The sequence below is a fragment of the Neovison vison genome, chromosome 1, assembly GCF_020171115.1.
Source record: "Neovison vison isolate M4711 chromosome 1, ASM_NN_V1, whole genome shotgun sequence".
NCBI lineage: Eukaryota > Metazoa > Chordata > Mammalia > Carnivora > Mustelidae > Neogale > Neogale vison.
Window position 1 is genome coordinate 127,146,137 of NC_058091.1, and position 18,801 is coordinate 127,164,937.

At 42.3% G+C, this 18,801-nt stretch overlaps 1 protein-coding gene across 1 annotated transcript; it reads left to right on the top strand.

Annotated features, from left to right (window-relative positions):
• The first annotated feature begins 12,763 nt into the window (after window positions 1-12,763).
• On the top strand, window positions 12,764-14,461 carry FAM50B (family with sequence similarity 50 member B). The gene is made up of 2 exons (XM_044258145.1): window positions 12,764-12,793; window positions 13,362-14,461. Exon 2 carries the CDS (start codon window positions 13,445-13,447, stop codon window positions 14,459-14,461), a length of 1,017 nt encoding a protein of 338 aa, XP_044114080.1. The 5' UTR covers window positions 12,764-12,793; window positions 13,362-13,444.
• Window positions 14,462-18,801: the final 4,340 nt, after the last annotated feature.

Here is an 18,801-nt window from a genome sequence, read left to right on the forward strand (position 1 = left end):
CAACACCTGCCACCCCAGTCTTAATCAGTGGTGGAAGAACGGTCTCAGAACTGTTTGTGTCGATGGGCCATTTCAGTTTAATAGTAAAAGTCTGGTTAATGATAACAATGCATTGTAAAACCTTCAGAAGGAAAGGAGAATGTTTTGTGGACCATTTGTTTTTTTTTGTGTGTGTGTGGCAGTTTTAAGTTATTAGTTTTTAAAATCAGTACTTTTTAATGGAAACAACTTGACCAAAAATGTGTCACAGAATTTTAAGACCCATTAAAACAAAATTTTAATGAGAAAAAAGAAAAGAAAAGAAAAGAAATCAGGGTTGGGTAATATGTGGCCTCCTTGATGGTTGAATGCATTCCTCTTGTCCTTAGCTCCAAATGTGATGTAGCAGCTGGCAGATGATAGTAATTATCATGTGTAGGAAGAAGGGAAGGCAAGAGGAGGGGTGACATTAAGATCTACACTCCATTGTCCCAAAGTAGTGCACACAGTGGGGGTGGAGGATTAGAGAGAGCATAGGGAAGGGTTTCCCAGGGAAGGAGGAGAGAAGTAAACAGAACTTCCCCAACCAGGAACCCAGGAATGGAAAAATTTCACAGCCAGCTCCAGGTGAAGGAAAAGACTTCGTTTCTCATGTTCACTCACCCAAACTCCTACCTATGGTGTTTAGAATTGGCTCCTTGAAAAGTGTGCGAAGTAGTCATTTGCCAGATTCTGGCTATGAAGGCCAGGGGCTGCCCCAGCTCCTCTGCCACCAAACCAGGAATTTCTTGTACCTGACCTCATCCCTTCCTGGTCCTTTGGAGTTGCCTTTGGACTAATCTGATAACAGGTCAGCACTGTTATGAAAATCCAAAGCCTGATACAATCCTATGAGCTAAGGCTCTTGGCGGAGTTGACTTCTCCCTGCTCCTACCCTCAGAAGCTGGAGTTTGGAGTTCTAGATGAAAAGAACAAGGAGGCATTACACAAACAAACTTCAGGCTCCCTTAATCAAAGCCTTAGCATCAACTTTGATGAGTTATGAGAAAGTTCTTTGGTTGACTCCTAGGCCATACAACTCAAAAGGATCAGACAAGGTTTCAACTTGTAATATTTCAGATGTAATATTACAAGGTTTCAACTTGTAATATTTCAGATGAGAAAACTAAAGCTTAGATAAGTTATCTGAATTCCCCCCAAGGCCATGACCAATTTTAGAGATGACATGAGAATCCAGTCCTTTCTTAAGTAACATAATCTCCCTTCTGCCATGCCACATCTTTGGCTGCCACACTTCCAATGGCAGGGTTTCAGAGTTTCAGGGGTTTGTAAATATTTGAATAAATATAATCAACTGACTGATTTTTTTTGGTTCTTTAAACTGTACGTGATAGTTGAAAGCAGCAACTGTAACATTAATGGGATTTTCAATGCATGAAATAAAAATTTATTTCCTTGAATATATCCATGAAATTCAATAATCTTCTAGACAGACATAAAGAAAAAACAGAGAGGACACAATATAAAGAATAAAGAAGAGGAAATCACTACAGGCAGTAAAAGGATAATGAATAAGACAAAAACTATATACGTAAGTTTGACTGCTTAGATGAAATGAACCAAGGCCTCAAAGGCCACATACTATCAAGACTAAAGAAAAAATAAGCACACTTGAATAGTTCTATCTATACCTGTTAAATAGATTGTAGTATAGAACCTGGCAAAAAAGAAAACTCTAGGCTCAGACAGTTGTACTGAAAAATTCTACACAATGTTTAATGAAAAACACCCAATTCTACAAAATCAACATCATACAGGAGGTTCTAGCCAATGCAACAAGGAAAGAGAAAGAAATAAGTGACATATATATTGAAAAGGAATAAATTAAATTGTCCCTGTTCTGAGATAATAGCTGTTTCAGGAAACACGATGTCTATATAGAAATCCCAAGGAATCTATCAAAAAGTTTGTAGAATTAATACTAATGAATTTAGCAAGATGGAAAAATGCAAGGTCAACACAAAAAAAACTTTTATTTTTATATATTGGCAATGAATAAATAAATTACAATTAAACTTAAAATAGCTCTAAAAAAAGATAAGTAGTTGGGTATAAAGCTAACATGCAGAATCTGTATACTAAAAATTACAAAGTGCCAATGAGAAAAATCAAAGGAGACCTAAGTAAATGTAGAGCCATACAATGATCATAGATTGGAAGGCTCAGTATAGTTAAGCTGGCAAATCTCCCTAAATTAATCTATAAATTTAATGCAATTCTAATCAAAATCCAAACATTGTTTATATAGAGTAGGTGATTTTACAATTTATATGGGAAAGCAAAAGGACTAGAGTACCAGGAAGTTCTTTTTTTTTTTTTAAATAAAAATTCTTATTTATTTATTTTGGAGAGAGAGAGCACGTGTACAGGCCTAAGCAGAGGGTTGGGAGGAGGGAGCGGGAGAGAGTATCTCAAGCAGACTCTGGGCTGAGCAGGGAGCCCAACACAGGGCTTGAGCTCATGACCCTACCAGGAGGTTTTTTTTTGTTTTTTTTTTTTTAAGATTTTATTTATTTATTGGTCAGAGACAGAGAGAGAGAGAGAGAGCGAGAGTGAGCGAGCACAGGCAGACAGAATGGCAGGCAGAGGCAGAGGGAGAAGCAGGCTCCCTGCCAAGCAAGGAGCGCGATGTGGGACTCGATCCCAGGACTCCGGGATCATGACCTGAGCCGAAGGCAGCTGCTCAACCAACTGAGCCACCCAGGCGTCCCTACCAGGAGGTTCTTGAAAAACAAATAACATTGGAGGATACATATTAACCAATTTTAAGACTTACTATAAAGCTCTGTAGTGTATTATTAGCAAAGGAATAGATGCATAGTTCCACAGAACCCAACAGAGTCATGAAATAGACTCATAAAATATAGTCAATTGATTTTTGACAAAGCTACAAAAAATATTCAGTGAAATAAGACTAGTCTTAACAAACAGTGTTGGAACAATTAGATACCAATATGCATACAAATTAACTTTGACCTAACCCTCATATCTCAAACAAAAAAATTAACTAAAAAATAGACCATATGGGCTCTTTCCATAATTTGGCTATTGTTGATAATGCTGCTATGAAACCAAGAAACAGACTCTTAACTAAAGAGAACAAACTGATGGTCACCAGAAGTGAGGTGGGCGGGTGATGGGTGAAACAGGTGATGGGGATTAAGGAGCACACTTGCTGTGATGAGCACCGGGTGTTGTATGGAAGTGTTGAATCACTAAATTCCATACCTGAAACTGGTATTACACTGTATGTTAACTAACTGGAATTTAAAGAAAAATTTGGAAGAAAAAAATATAAAGTGGCTCTTCACAAGTGGGTAAAGAAATAAAGTGGGTTTCCTGTAAAAAAATAAAATAAAAAAAGAAATAATAATAATAAATTTAAAATAGACTATACATATAAATGGAAAAGGCAAAACTATGAAATTCGGAGAAGAAGGCTTAGGAGATAATCTTTGTGACTTTAGATTAGGCAAAAAATTCCAAATAAGACATCAAAAGTATGAGGAGTCTGGGTGGCTCAGTGGCTTAAGCCTCTATCTTTGGCTCAGGTCATGATCTCAGGGTCCTGGGATAGAGCCCCACATCAAGCTCTCTGCTCAGCAGGGAGCCTGCTTCTCCCTTTCTCTCTACCTGCCTCTCTGCCTACTTGTGATCTCTGTCTGTCAAATAAATAAAACCTTACAAAAAGAAAGACATCAAAAGCATGATTCATAAGTGAACAATTGACAAATTGGACTTCATCAAAACTAAAAAATTTGCTGGGTGAAAGCCCCTTAAAGAAATGAAAAAAAAAATCTATGCAGCTAGAAGTTATTGCAAATCATATATGTAATAAAAGGCTTGTATTCAGAACCTCCAAAGTACCTCTCAAACTCAATAGTAAGAAAACAACTCAATTAAAAAATGCTCAGAGCATACAAATGGCCAACAAACATATAAGAAATGCTCAGCATCACTCAGCACAAGGAGATACCATCTCACCTCACTGTTCAGAATGGCTAAAATTAACAACTCAGGCAACAAGAGACAGCGAGGATGCAGAGAAAGGGGAACCCTCTTACACTGTTGGTGGGAATGCAAGCTGGTACAGCCACTAGGGAAAACATTTTGTAATGTATATAATTGTTGAAACAGTATGTTGTACACCTGAAACTTATATAATGTTATATGTCAACTAGTATATGTCAAAAACTTCAATGAAAAATTTAAAAATAAATAAAACAACTCAGAGACCTGTATAAGCAAAACAAAGGAGTCAAGTTTACAGTTTTTAGATTTTAAAAAATTGTAAAAAGACTTTGCAAAGAGTATTTTATAGCAGGGCTTCAGTGTCTCACGTGTTTTCCCATGTAAGCACAATGGTCCTTAATAAAGTCTCCTTCTCTCCTTTCCCCCAGAAGCTTAAGCAATCAACCAAGACACGGGGACAGTGTTTGGGCCGAGGGTTTCGTCTAAGTAAGTGGCAACTCAGTAAAAAATGTAGCATTATGGCCACGGCTATGGGGGTCAGCACATAAAGGCCAAAAGAGTCCAGGAACTAACCAGCTCCTGAGGGTGCCTGTCCCCCAGTCCCAAGGGACAGAGTCAAGAACCACCAAAAAGCTGAACCCTGTTCTGTGGACCTTAGCAGGCTGTGTTTCTCACATTTCATTATCAGGAAATCAGTCCAGTGAGGGCTTCTGAAGTTGGTGTCCACTGGAATTAATAGCAGATATATTTTTTTAAGATTTATTTATTTATTTTAGAGAGAGATAGTGTGCAGGGGTGGGGGCTGTGGAGACAGGGCAGAGGGAGAGGGAGAGAGAGAATCTCAAGCACACTCCCTGCTAAGCACAGAGCCTGATGTGGGGGCTCGATCTCAGGACCCCAAGATCATAACCAGAGCCAAAATCAAAGATCAAACAGGTAACTGACTGAGCCACCAAGGCGCCCCAATAACAGATTTTTTCTTACCACATGTGCCTTGACCAGTGCCTCTGGAAGAAAAGTGCTATTTAGAATTTGTCAAAATTTGTAGCCATTAGCTATTTGTCAAAACTGTTTGTCATAACTGCACACCAAAAAGAATAAATTGTATTTTGAGTAAGCAAAATAAATAAATAAATAAACTTTGGGAAAAGTTGGTCTTCAAATTATCCTCAAACTGTAACTAAAGACAAATTTTAAGCAACTAGCTCATGTCTTTTTATTATTGGGGCACAATTCAAAGCAATGGATGGCAAAAATGTGTACCATTAGGTTGTTTCTACTTTTGTGCTTTAGTTTATTACCGAAACAAAATATACAAGGTAGCAGAGGGATCAAAAATAGAGGACAGGGAGAGCCTGATCTGTTAGGAACCTGCGTACAAAACACTCTGTTCATATATTTCACAGCCACCCCATTGACTGCGTAGGATCCTTACGAGCTGTTTAAGGACTAAATCCTAATAGTGATGTACCAAGTAAAATATGTAATGGTGACCACAGGTAGTACCAGAATTCCTCTGCAGCTGCCGGAACCCTGGGGGATCAGAATGCCTTTAGGAAAATTATTAACCAGCTCGGCTTCCCATGAGATATGAGCCCACCGAGTGGTCCACAAGCTTGGAGTGTGAGTGCATTTTGCAGAAAGCTCCAGAATGCTCCAGGGCAGCTGTTCCCTGCGCAAGCAGAGAGGACACCCAGAAGCTCTGGCTGGTGTGAAGGGGTTCTCTAGAAAGTGGCTGATGAAGAAAACAAGTTCACGAGGAGTTAAATAGTACATTCTGTCCGTTGGTTGTGATGATGATGTCAGGGACACTGTAAATGATCAGATGAGTGTATGAACACCATAAAAGAGATTTCTTAGTTTCTGGTTTGCTTTTCCTTCAGGGTTCCTCAAGAGAGCATGGGCCTTCCCTGTTCACCCAAAGTCAATGCTAGGTTCAGGTAATTTCTTATCTCAGAATTTAATTTCTGAATTTATTGGGCAATCATTCCCTGCCTACCTCTAGTGCCAAGAAGTTGGTATCTCAGGGCAATTTCTCCTCAACTGACCTCATTATCCATGAATCCTCTAGGGACTGTCTTAGAAGCCACCCCAGGGACGGATTTTCCTGCCATAAACTTAGTGTCTCCCAGGATGCTGGGCCCCACAGCACGACCAGGTCTATGTTGGCTGTGACCAGTGTCCATTATGGCTGTCCCTGGGCTCCTGTCAAAGGTTCTGCCAAGTGACAGGTGCTGCTCTGACTGATGAATTCTTCAATCCACGATCACTCCTAGTTGGCAGAAAATAAAGGTTTTGAGATAATCAATCAATCCCACTAACCATCTCTTTGCTATGATTTGAACAATCCACTTTTTGTTTTTGTTTTCATTTTTTTGGTGTGTGTGTGGGTAGCAAAGCAAGGTTTATTGAGTGAGAGCAAAGCTCCCAAAGAGGGAGGGGACCGGAGAGGATTGCCCCCAAACCCACCACTTCCAACAAAGCAAGAATGGGGTGGTGTTTAGATACCAATAATCTTCATTGACAGCAGGATCAAAAACAAGAGGTGACACCGACCTAGGGCCAGAGTTGGCTTTGGCACATACCAGGCTGGTGACTGAACTAGGCATCCCTCTGACTTGGAGTTATCTTCTGAGATCAATGTAAAATGCCACATTCACTGCACTTTCCAAAAAGAAAAAAGAAAAAAAAAAGCGCCCCTGGAAAACCAATGACAGTGTGGTATTGTAACGCTTTCCATACGTTTCTGCATAAAATAACACTTCTCTTTACTACTTTTCATGTTCTGTGGGAGGAGAGACAATCTTGATTTGTTTAGATTATGTTCCCTTCTGGGCAGACATCTGATTTTTTATTTCTCACTGACTTTTCTGTATAGGTGTGAGCCCCTTACTGCCTCTCCCTCAACCCTGCTTTCCATCAGGCCCCTTCACTTCCCTGACAATTCTTCTAAATGTTGTGTTTGAAGAGACACTGCGAGCTAAAACAATGTGTACCTTTTCGTTCTTTTTTAAAAATATTTTATTTATTTATTTGAGAGAGAAAGATCACAATTGGGCAGAGAGGTAGGCAGAGAGAGAAAGGGAAGCAGGATCCCCACTGAACAAAGGGCCCGATGTGGGGCTCAATCCCAGGACCCTGAGATCATGACCTGAGCTGAAGGCAGAGATTCAACCCACTGAGCCACCCAGGCGCCCTACATTTTTGTTCTTAAAAAGATCTATTTCTTTGAGGGAGAGTGTGAGCGAGCAGGGATGGGGGTGGAGGGAGAGGGAGAGATTCTCAAGCAGGCTCCATGCTGAGTGCAGATTCGAACGTGGGGCTTGATCCCACGACTATGAGATCATGATCTGAGCTGAAAGCCAGGTATTCAACCAACTGAGCCACCCAGGCATCCCCATGATATGCACCTTTTGAAAGATAAAAGGTAATCGGAGCTTCCTCTCCTCTTTGCCTTCACTTCCCAAGTGCCCATGTTACCCTGTTTGCTCCCACCTAGCACACAGTCACGTAGGTACAGGCCAAAACTCACCTTAATTATATTTCTGATTAAACTGCAAAGAACATAAAAGTATATTATTACATGTGACATTTGCCATAGGTTTCTCGAAAAACAGTTTTTATCAAGTTAAAGAAATTTCTTTCTAGGTCTAGTTCACTAATTTTTTTTTTAGTGTTATTTGCAGGTGTCTGAGATATTATTAATATGGTGAATTACACATGTAGATATTTTAGTGTTGAACTATATGAATAAATCCTACTTTCTAATGTATATGTTCATAAACTGCTGAATTCAGCTTGTTAATATTTTGTTTGAGATTTTTGCCACTACCTTTATAATTCCTCACATTGTAAAAAATCCAGTTTAAAAAAAATCTGGTTTAAATACTAAGAAGTTCTGTAATGCCTTCCTCCTCACGTGACTGGGCCAGGTATTTTGATTTAGTCCAGGAAAAAATTAAATCTTCATCCACCATAAGAAGAAATCAATAATAGATGAAGTAAAATTGGTTAGCCACAAAATATCGATGTAAGAGTTACTGAAGAATAAGAAAGTCAATATGAGACGGAACTTCCCACAGGATTGAAAGGAGTTGCCTCTAGAGAAAAGAGGGACAAAATTGGGAGCTGCTTGGTCTGCTGCCATTTTATTTTGTTTTGTTTGTTAAAATAACCCTTTCACTATTACTTTTCTTTTTAAGCCATGAATATGTATTACTTTGATAAAAACGAAGGAACACATTTAGGTCTCCCAAAACTCAGAGACGTTTCTGGCACAGAATCTATTTTGAAATCTGTGACATCTTCTTTCTTTTCTCTAGTGAACATATATTGCAGTCATGGCTTGTTTATCTAAGCTTTTTCCATCCCGTACATTTTGCTCTTCTCTGTCTCTGAACATGTGAAGCTTCTTCCTTCCACCTTTTAACATCCCCAAATACTGGACTTCTCCCAAGCAAATGTTAAAAGACATTTTTAACTACACACTGCATCCCCCCACCCATTAGAAAGCATCCAATAGAATAATCTTTATAATCATTTTAAAACATCCATGAAAGACTTCTGGCCAGGTGACAGAATTCTGCAGAGGTCATGCACTGGTTCATTGGGGGGGATTTTGGCATCTGGTTGAGTGAGGGGGGCTGTGCTTTGCTTGGACAACTAATTCAGGATACATGATGGCTGCTGGATGGATCTATGGGTGGTGATGTCAGGAGGCACATCCTAGACCCAGTGTGGGCTGATTAGAAAGGGTTGCCCTTTATAGACACAGGTTCCACCATCATCAGTTCAGGGCAAAGCTGACTCCAGAGAAGGGGTATGCTTGCCCCTTGTTAGATTATCAGTTTAAACCAGGAGGGAGACTGATAGAAGGTAAGCTGCAAACCAGCCATGACACAAAGTATTCTTTTTTGATTTGTTTCTTATTTGCAATGGAAACGAGAGTCTTTTTTTTTTCCCCCTGTTAAAATAGTTAAGGCAGTAGCTTTTGAGTTTTGTGGAATTTTTAAAAAATGCTACTGTTTGCTTGCATATTTGTTTTACCTTGTGGCTAAGTTGAAAGGAAGTAACATTTTTGTGAAATTAAATCAGCATTTCAGATTCCTTGGAGCAGGCTGTTGCTCCCTTCCATCTACTGTTGCTACTGTTATTGTTGATACAGTTTAAAAGAGTTGGAAAAGTAACTTGTAGCTTGGTGCAGTCCTTTTCATTGAGAATTGAGGCCACAAGAAGCTACCATCTTGGAGCCTGTGGGGGGGAATTCTTAAAACCAGGATTTTAGACTCTAAGGATAAATCTGCTTCCTTCTGTTATTTGTGTTTCTTGTCAAGCTTTTGGAAGAATTTCAGACTAACCTTTTTAATTCTGGAGGCTGGCTGGCTATGGTATTTGAAGCCTGTGATTGAGTTAAGAGGAGGGATGGTAGATAATAGGAATAGGAATGATGAGGTTTGGGGACTATATTGACATTTGGTTTCTGATTAGATTGGAAAAAGGGCAATTACAGTTGATGTGGCCATATTCTATTTGATTGGATTAAAGTGTGCTGGTTGGATTATCTAATTGAAAAAAAAAAAGGAGGTGGCCAAGCAATCTGATTTCTGTTATATCTAATAAAGGTCATCATACAGGGAGCCTGGAGAGAAGAAGGTATTGGTAACTTGGTGTATCTGTGGATGGTAGTGGCATTAGAAGTTGCTGGAGGTTTTCTGTAGGATGAACTTGAAGCTGATTTTGAAGCCTGGCACCAGGAGAGCAGGGTTCTAAGAAGAGTATGTCCAAACGAAACAGTTTATGAAAAGGCATCGTGTAGTCAGGAGCACTGAAATATTCTGGGTGGCTACTGCATGGTGTGGAGTATTGGGAAATGGGTGGATGGGTCTGGTGATTAGGACCTAGTAGGAAAAATTTAACATTCCAGTTTTATCTTAAAAGAGTTAGAGGAGATTTTGAAGAAAGGGAGTGACATTATCAGGTTTATTTTTATTTTTTATCAGGATCACTGGATAGTGTATAAAAGATAGACAAGAATGAAAATATACTGATAATGGGGCTTTATATTGACTTTATACTTATACCAATGAGGAAATTTTAGGTGGGGTGTGGGGGTAAGCACAATTCCTGCATTAAGACCAGATGTAGGAAAGGAAAGAAAAGGAAAATACACAGATTTTTTTTTTTAATTTTATGTGAAGCACAGTAGTCAAGGAAAACACCTCGATTTCTTTTTTAGCCAGTTTGGTGAGTGGCAACACCATAATATTTTCTTCTTGGCCTGTAGGTGCCATATTTGATTATCAGAACATAAAAGGTTTCTTCTTGAGGTTGTGCCCACAAGCATCATTGCTTTTAGGAGGGGCTAGCTGAAAACTGGCATATAGTTCACAGCCTGTTTTTCTAAATGTGGTCCCATGAAGCACTGGTTTTGAGAAATGTCAACAGATATTTTGTAGGGGAAGAAATGTTGAATAATCCAAAACCTTTGGGAAACATGAAATGCTATACCCCTCTTGGAGGGTGTCAGTGGAAACATGTCAGACACTCACAGTAAAGAGTCTCTTCAACTTTCTTTAACTCAGAATTTCCATAGTTACTTGAGTTTAGAGAGCTTTTTTTTTCAAGGAACACATATTTGGGGGGATCTAACTAGACTGCAGTTTTTATGCTATGAAATTTGGGAGGGGGTGGATACGATTATCCAAGAATCACTGTGTTTGAATCAGAAGACAGAACTGTATCCAGTGGTGTGCTAATACACGCCTACCTACCAGCCTGGGGGATGTGGGGGAGGCAAGAGAGCCTAGAGGTGTTAGAAATACCGGAAGAAGCATGAAATAGTTATCTTGGGGAGCAAGACAGCAGACCCACCGCGGCAGCATGATAGAATTACCAGACAGTTTTAAGTACCCTTTGGAGGTTTGAGATCATGAACCTAAAGTGAGACTAGTCAGCACAGCAGTGCTATTTTCTCCAGCTGCCAGGGTTTAGGAGTTGAGAAGATGGGGGCTAGGTTTAATCAGGATGAGAGCTTTTCCAGGCAAGAATAACATGAAGGAAAGGAGCATGAGAGATTGGGAATCTGGGACTCTCTGGTGGGTTAGGAAGGAGTAAGCACGGGTGTGTGTGTGTGTGTGTGTGTGTGTGTGTGACGATAACGGAGAGGTGCTGGGTCTTTGGAGGTTTCAAGCCATCAGAGGACAGATGGAGTTGGGGTAGTGGAGTAAGTCATTTGAAAATAAAGGAGTGGATAGAATTCCCATTTGGGAGATGGGGCACTTGCTGGCAGTGATAAGAAAAGGTCTTCAGAAGTGAGGAGGTCTAAGTGTCAAGTGCGTTCTGCTGATGACACCCAGGATTCAGATGGGCGGAGGATGGAGGGGAAGGCAGTTGAGCCAGGTGCTAGTCCGCAAGGGTTCAGAAGGACAGGGAATTCCAGAGATGACAGCAGCAGCTGTATAGTATCACTGGGTTGCATGAGCTTCAAGGGAAGAAAGAAGGAAAGAAAGAAAGAAAGAAGAAGAAAGGAAGGAAAGAAGGAAAGAAGGAAGGAAGGAAGGAAGAAAGAGAAAGGAAGGAAGGGAGGGAGAGAAAGAAAGAAAGAAAGAAAAAGAAAAGAAGAAAAAAGAAGAAATGTTTTTGAAAGAGCAAAGACATTCGTTGCACTTTTAGACTTTGAGATGATGTGGATGCCGGAAGAAAACAACCTGTACTTTCGGGAGCTTCAGGGAGAAATGGTCATCTCAGGAACAGCAGGCTTCTAGCTTGAGACAAGGAGGTAAAAGGGAAGGTTCCCAGAGGTGGCTGAGGATTTAGAAGAGTTTTCTGATGAGGTGCTGCCTTCTAGAGGACAGGGTGGAAGAGTTTAAGAGGGTGGGGATGGTTGGATGAGACCTTGTCTGGAGTTTATGGGGGTGAAGGTCCAGCAGATAATGGAGCTGTGGTTTCCTAGACATCCTGTTTCCATGGCAAATGGGGTTGTACCTGAGCTGCTTCTGAATGCTTTCGCATGGGGCACAAGGCAGATTCAACAAATACTGCAAAAATGATTCTCAAGGGACAGCAAGCAACTAATATGGTCCTGCCTTACTCCTAACATATTAATAGGAACTTAGCTAACATTACCAACCTCTAGAAGAGTACTAAGAGAGTACTTGCTCCCTTGCATCCTCAAGAAGAAATCTATATCTGACTGAGGGGGAAGGTGCCTACACCCCCTGGGCCAGCATGGATGTTAGGGTCTGTTACCAAAGGAAGGAGATTGAGACAAAGTCAAAGTTAATAAAGGCTTTATTTTATGCCAAGTATTAGAAGTCAGACTGATTGGCCAGGGAAATGAGACTGAAACAAAGTTAAAATTATGCAAAGCTTTATTCTATGCCAAGCATTAGAAGTCAGACTGACCGGCCAGGGCCGCCTCCAAAGAGAGTGACCTCTCTCAGCCTCACAGACTAACTTTTACAGAGCAAAAGCCTGGCCACACATAGGTGGCCAATGAGATCGTAACATTGCATAGTCATGTTAGGTCACATGAAGGTGGCCAATTGAATTACAACTTACCCATAGTAGCTGTTTGAACTAACCTGTTAACTCTGGTCAGAACTGGAGCTCAAGTTTGATGCCCAAAAGGCAGGGTTTACATTCTTTGGTGGTTAGGGACACAGTATGTGTGCCTTTTACTGATTGGATGTCTCCACCTGGCCTGACTCCTCCTTGTATTCTGGGCTCTGTTATTAGGAACTCGCCGACCATATTTTACTGGTTTTCCAGACTTGTTTCTTAAGTAAGTTCCCAGAGGGCAGGGGGTGGGGTGGCAAGGGCAGGGTCAGTTTAAGTTTAACTGCACAAACAACAAAGTGGCTTTTTAACCAAGATGGAATTGCACTGGCTAAATAGGCCCTGACAATAGACACTTTCCTTCCCAGCACTGCTCTCCACTGGTTGCCACACCAGAATCCAAGCCACTGCAGGCCAACTTTCTTGGTGCCCAGACTCTTGCATTCCCATGTCTGAGAGGGTGTCTGGACAAATGAAGAGACTGGAAGACTGGGAAGAGTTTGCTCTGTAAACCCACCTTCTCCAGGAGTAGCTCTCAAAACCCAGCGTTGCACTGTCCAGATAGGGCTACTGGGATTTAAACTAATTTTAAAAATAAAATTAAAAGGCAGTGCCTCCATAGCACCAGCCCCATTTCAAGGGCTTGATAGCCTCATACGGATACACTCATCGGTCAGCACAGCTGCAATAACATTTCCACCCTCTCCGAAAGTTCTATTAGAGTGTGCCCCCGTGAAGTATTCACTAAGCTGTTCTTTTGGTCCCTTTCTAACTCAGGTGTTTTTCCTGTGCAGCATCTGTGAGCTAGCCCCGAACCCCGCGGGCGTTGGGGAGGACCAGGAAGTGGGCGTGTCTGCGCCCGTGTCAAGCCGCGAGCATGGCTCAGTACAAGGGCACTATGCGTGAGGCCGGCCGGGCCATGCACCTGATAAAGAAGCGGGAAAAGCAGAAGGAGCAGATGGAGGTGCTGAAGCAGCGGATCGCCGAGGAGACCATCATCAAGTCGAAGGTGGACAAGAAATTCTCGGCTCATTACGACGCCGTGGAGGCCGAGCTCAAGTCGAGCACGGTGGGCCTGGTGACCCTGAACGACATGAAGGCCAAGCAGGAGGCCCTGCTGAAGGAGCGGGAGATGCAGCTGGCCAAGAGGGAGCAGCTGGAGGCGCGGCGGCTGCAGCTGGAGGCGCTGCGGGAGAAGGAGCGCAAGCAGGAGCAGAAGCGCAAGGTCTGCAGCCTGTCCTTCACGCCGGACGAGGGCGACGAGGGCGACGAGGGCGACGAGGACGCGACGGCTGGGGAGCAGCCCGGGTCCGCGGCGGGGAGCAAGCGGCGGAAGCACCTGGGGAAGAATCCCGACGTGGACACGAGCTTCCTGCCGGACCGCGACCGCGAGGAGGAGGAGAACCGGCTGCGCGAGCAGCTGCGGCAGGAGTGGGAGGCGCGGCGCGAGAAGGTGAAGCGCGAGGAGATGGAGGTCATGTTCAGCTACTGGGACGGCTCGGGGCACCGGCGCACGGTGCGGATCCACAAGGGCGGCACGGTGCAGCAGTTCCTGAAGAAGGCGCTGCAGGGGCTGCGCAAGGACTTCCGCGAGCTGCGCGCGGCCGGCGTGGAGCAGCTCATGTACATCAAGGAGGACCTGATCCTGCCCCACTACCACACCTTCTACGACTTCATCATCACCAAGGCCCGGGGCAAGAGCGGGCCGCTCTTCAGCTTCGACGTGCACGACGACGTGCGGCTGCTGAGCGACGCCACCATGGAGAAGGACGAGTCGCACGCGGGCAAGGTGGTGCTGCGCAGCTGGTACGAGAAGAACAAGCACATCTTCCCTGCCAGCCGCTGGGAGCCCTACGACCCCGAGAAGAAGTGGGACAAGTACACGATCCGGTGACCCCCTTTCCGCTCCCGCCTAGGCTCCCTGTCCTACCCCTCCCTGGTCCTGCAGAGCCCTGGCACGCGTGGCCTTCGCAGCCTCTGATGGCCTCCTGTCCACGCCCAGGCAGCAGCACCCAGCATAGGAAATAAATCTCTGTACCCTGTCACTTCTAACTTAATTTGGTGACCTTAATTTCTTGCCCCAATTTGAATAAAGAACCGAGGGTTCTCACGTTATCCAAGTGTGGTCCTTCTATTGCTGATGTTTTTTTTGGGGGGAGGGATGCTTGGTTGTTTGAGGGAGTGGGTGGGTATTAATGTTACTGTGTGGACCCACTATATGGCTCTGTTGAGCTATATTGAAACCATCACTGGGCTCTGCGGGACAGAATGAGAGTATGGGGTGCATTTTTTACCTGAGTCAAAAAGGGTTAAAGCAAATAGTCATGAGCATGGACTTTGGAGCCAAACTGCCTGAGTTTGATTCCCAAGTCAGATTCTTCACTTGCTGTGTAATTTGGGACAGACTAACTGAACCTCTGTGCCTCAGTTTCCTCTCCTGTAAGTAGGGATAAGAATAGCACTTACCTCATAAGATCCATGTGGAGATTAAATTAGTTAATATTTGTAAAGCACTTAGAACTCAATAAATGTCTGCTGTTACTCTTCTTATGGCCTTAATTTATTTAAAGAACTGCTGTGACCCATTTCAGAACGATGGGAGGGCAAAGGTTGACCTCCCCCATAACTTTTCCCAAGATCAGGGGAGTTGGGGGGGTGTGGCTCACAAACTGGGGGAGCAGCCCCTCTGGAGCGGTCCTTAGCTGGGTTGTTTAGCCCCAGGGGTTAGGAGTTGGTTAGTATAGCCTAGAGATGAGGATTAGGGCCATGCCTTGTGCCTCCAGCTCTGACATGGCTCTGCACAGTGCTGTTAAAGATTCTGACATTTAAAATTTTGATATTTTACTCATTATGGATTTCCTTGTATTAATGTTGATTTTTTAAAATACTGCGTTAAAATGTTTATCTTAAAATTAAAAATTTTTTGAGAGGTTGGGGAAGGGGCAGAGGGAGAGGGAGAGAGAGAGAATCCCAAGCAGGCTCTACTCTCAAAGCAGAGCCCAACATGGGGCTCAATCCCATGACCCCATGATCATGACCTGAGCTAAAATCAAGAGTTGGAAGCTCAATCGACTGAGCCACCCAGGCACCCCTAAAATATTTATTAATTACTGAATTCTGGGGTGTTTCCACCCCCTTCCCACCCTCCAATTACCTTAATGCTCAAGGCAGATGGCTCACTCATCTTACCCCAGTCCCAGCTTCTTAGAGTTCTTGCTTCAACTCATAAACCAGAACTTCCACCAAAATGTTGGCCCTCTGAGGCAGTGGGTCCCAGCCTGTGCTGTCCATTAGGATCATCAGGGAAGCTTTTACAGCTGCCAAATTCTCGGTGACACTCAGAGTCAGGATCTCAGTGGGAGGCAGACAGTACATGTTTTGAAGCTCTGCAGCATTCAATGGGCAGTCAGGTTGGAGAACGAATGTGTTAAGGTTGCCTTCTCTCTACCTCTTACTAATTCCTCTGCTGAGATTTCAGGCCATAAGCTCACCTGGGTCATGCCCAGCATGGGTTGAAGACCACCGAAGTGGACTCTGGTTTATTTCAGTGGAATGTGAAATGGTACCCAAAGCGTGATGCTTGCTTGGAGCAACAGTGTCACGCCTGACATCTTGTTAGAAAGCACACACCTATTGAATTGGAATGTGTGACCCAACAAGATTACCTGGTGATTTACATGCACACTAAGGTTTAGTGACCTGTGACTGGCTACATGTCTGCTCTATAGTCTACAGCTCTAATATATTAATTCAAAACTTAAACTTAGGGGATATTAATAGTAGAGCTCTGTATTTTTGGTCCAAGCCACATTTTCTAATCCAGCTTTAATAATGCTGATATGCTAACCACAGTCCAACTCTTACATCTATTTCTTAATTGGTTTGGAGTTACTTAGATTTACCTTACTTTGTTCTGCCATGCATGACAAAACCCCAAAGTCACAGTGGTCTAAGCAAGCCTATTTTTTTTCCTATGCAAGCCTGGGGATAAATTTGCATAGCACCAGTCAAGGACCTGGGCTACTTCCATCTCTTCTGTTATCCAAGTGGCCTCCATACCCACAGGTATATCATAAGCCAAGATGGAAGTTCCAACTTCAGCCACCACATCCATATCCCAGGAAACAGAAAGAAGGTAAAGGGAGAAAGGGAAATGCCAAAGTCATAAAATGTCTGTCTCTTAAGGTTACCTGCAAATTGGCAATAATTTGGCTATATCCCTTTTGCTAGAATTTGGCTACTTGGCCACACCTTGCTACAAGGAAAGCTGGGAAATGTAGTCTTTTTTTGGTCAATTTAATTTTTTTTTTCATTTTTTAAAACTTTTCAATGTCAGTACAGTTAAGATGCGGTGTTATACTAGTTTCAGGTATGCAATATAGTGATTCAACAATTCTAACATTACTCAGTGCTCATTATGGTAAAGTGCACTCATAATCGCCTTCACCTATTTCACCCATTGCCCCCACTCACCTCCCCTCTGATAACCATCTGCTGTTCTCCATTGTTAAGAGTCTGTTTTTGTCTTTTTTGTTTATTTAATAAACTCCACATACAAGTGCAATCATACAGTATTTTTCTTTCTCCGACTGACCTCACTTAGCATTTCATCCCCTAGATCCACCTATGTTGTTGCAAATGGCAAGATTGCATTCTATTTTCATAACTGGGTAATATTCCATTGTGTGTGTGTGTGTGTGTGTGTGTGTAATGTATGTCTATATATATGTATGTGGTATATATTCACATACCACATCCTCTTTATCCATCCATCTATTGGATGTGGGTTGCTTCCATAACTTGGCTAACGTAAATAATGCTATAGTAAACATAGGGGTGCATATATCTTTTTGAACTAGTATTTTCATATTCTTTAGATAAATTCCCAGTAGTACAATTATTGGATCATATAGTAATTCTATTTTTAATTTTTTGAGGAACCTCCATATTGTTTTCCACAATGGCTGCACCAGTTTGCATTCCCACCAACAGTGCACAAGGGTTCTTTTTTCTCCACATCCTCGCCAACACTTATTGTTTCCTGTGTTGTTGATTTTAGCCATTCTCACAGGTGGGAGGTTATATCTCATTGTGGTTTTGGTTTATATTTCCCTGATGATGATTGATGTTGATATCTTTTTATGTATCTCTTAGCGATCTGCATAACTTCTTTGGAGAAATGTCTGTTCATGTCTTCTGCCCATTTTTAAATTGGATCATTTGTTTTTTGGTGTTGAGTTGGATGGGAGATGTAGTCTTGAGTTGAACTACATCCTTACTGAATTTCTGCCTTCTGATCTGTCCATTTCTCATAGAGGGTTATAGAAGTCTCCAGCTATGCTAGTGTGTTAAGCATGATAACCACTACACTCTGGAAATGCAAATAGGTAAATACTTTACCTATTAGAGCCCTTAACCTATTTAAATTCCCAGTTCTGATAATTCTAACAGTCCTGCCATATCTGGTTCTGATGATTTCTCTGTCTCTTCAAATTGTGGTTTTGGGCCTTTTGATATATCTTATAATTCTTTCTTGATAGATAGACATGATATGCCAGGTAAAATCTTTTAATGAGATCATGCCCCTAGACTGTGAACTTCAGAAGTATTTCCCAGTTTTTTTCTCTACCCCCTTAAGTGAAATGGGATATCAAAAGTGGGCAGGAATTTGGTATTTCCTTTCTCCCAAGTCAATTGAGCTTTGGTAATACCCCAGCAGATTATGCTATAGTTAACTAGTTTCTTCTGAGGGAAGACCTTGTTAAGAATAGAGTGCTCCATTGCATTTAAAATTGTTCCCTTTGCAAGAAGCAGGAAGGAATTTTTCTCTAATATTTACTGTGGGAACCTGATTGACCACCTGAAGGTAAAACAAAAATATGGGTCCCTGGAGTTCTCAAGAGTTGACCACACTGAGCCTGAAGTAGTTGTCAATTACAGTTCAGGTTTCTGTACACCAGCAAGGTTTCCGCATCCTGGCACTAGTTCCTGGAGAGGTTTCTGCTCATGGGTTACTGCTCTGGTAAGTTTGAATTTTTTTTATCTGTCCGTTTCTCTAGTTCCAGGGCAAAAGTCTGTTCTGTGACCTTACTTCTCTGATGGTTCCTATGAGAGTTGTTGATTTTTCAGTTTTGTTTGGCAACTTCAGAGCTCTTTATATGCCTAAACCAGAAACCAGGAGTACTCTTACTCCTTCAATATTAGGAAGCATTGAGCATTCTAACAACTTTAGCT

Coding starts and splice junctions, on each gene's coding strand:
- FAM50B (XM_044258145.1), top strand. CDS start 13,445: ATGGCTCAGTACAAGGGCACTATGCGTGAGGCCGGCCGGGCCATGCAC.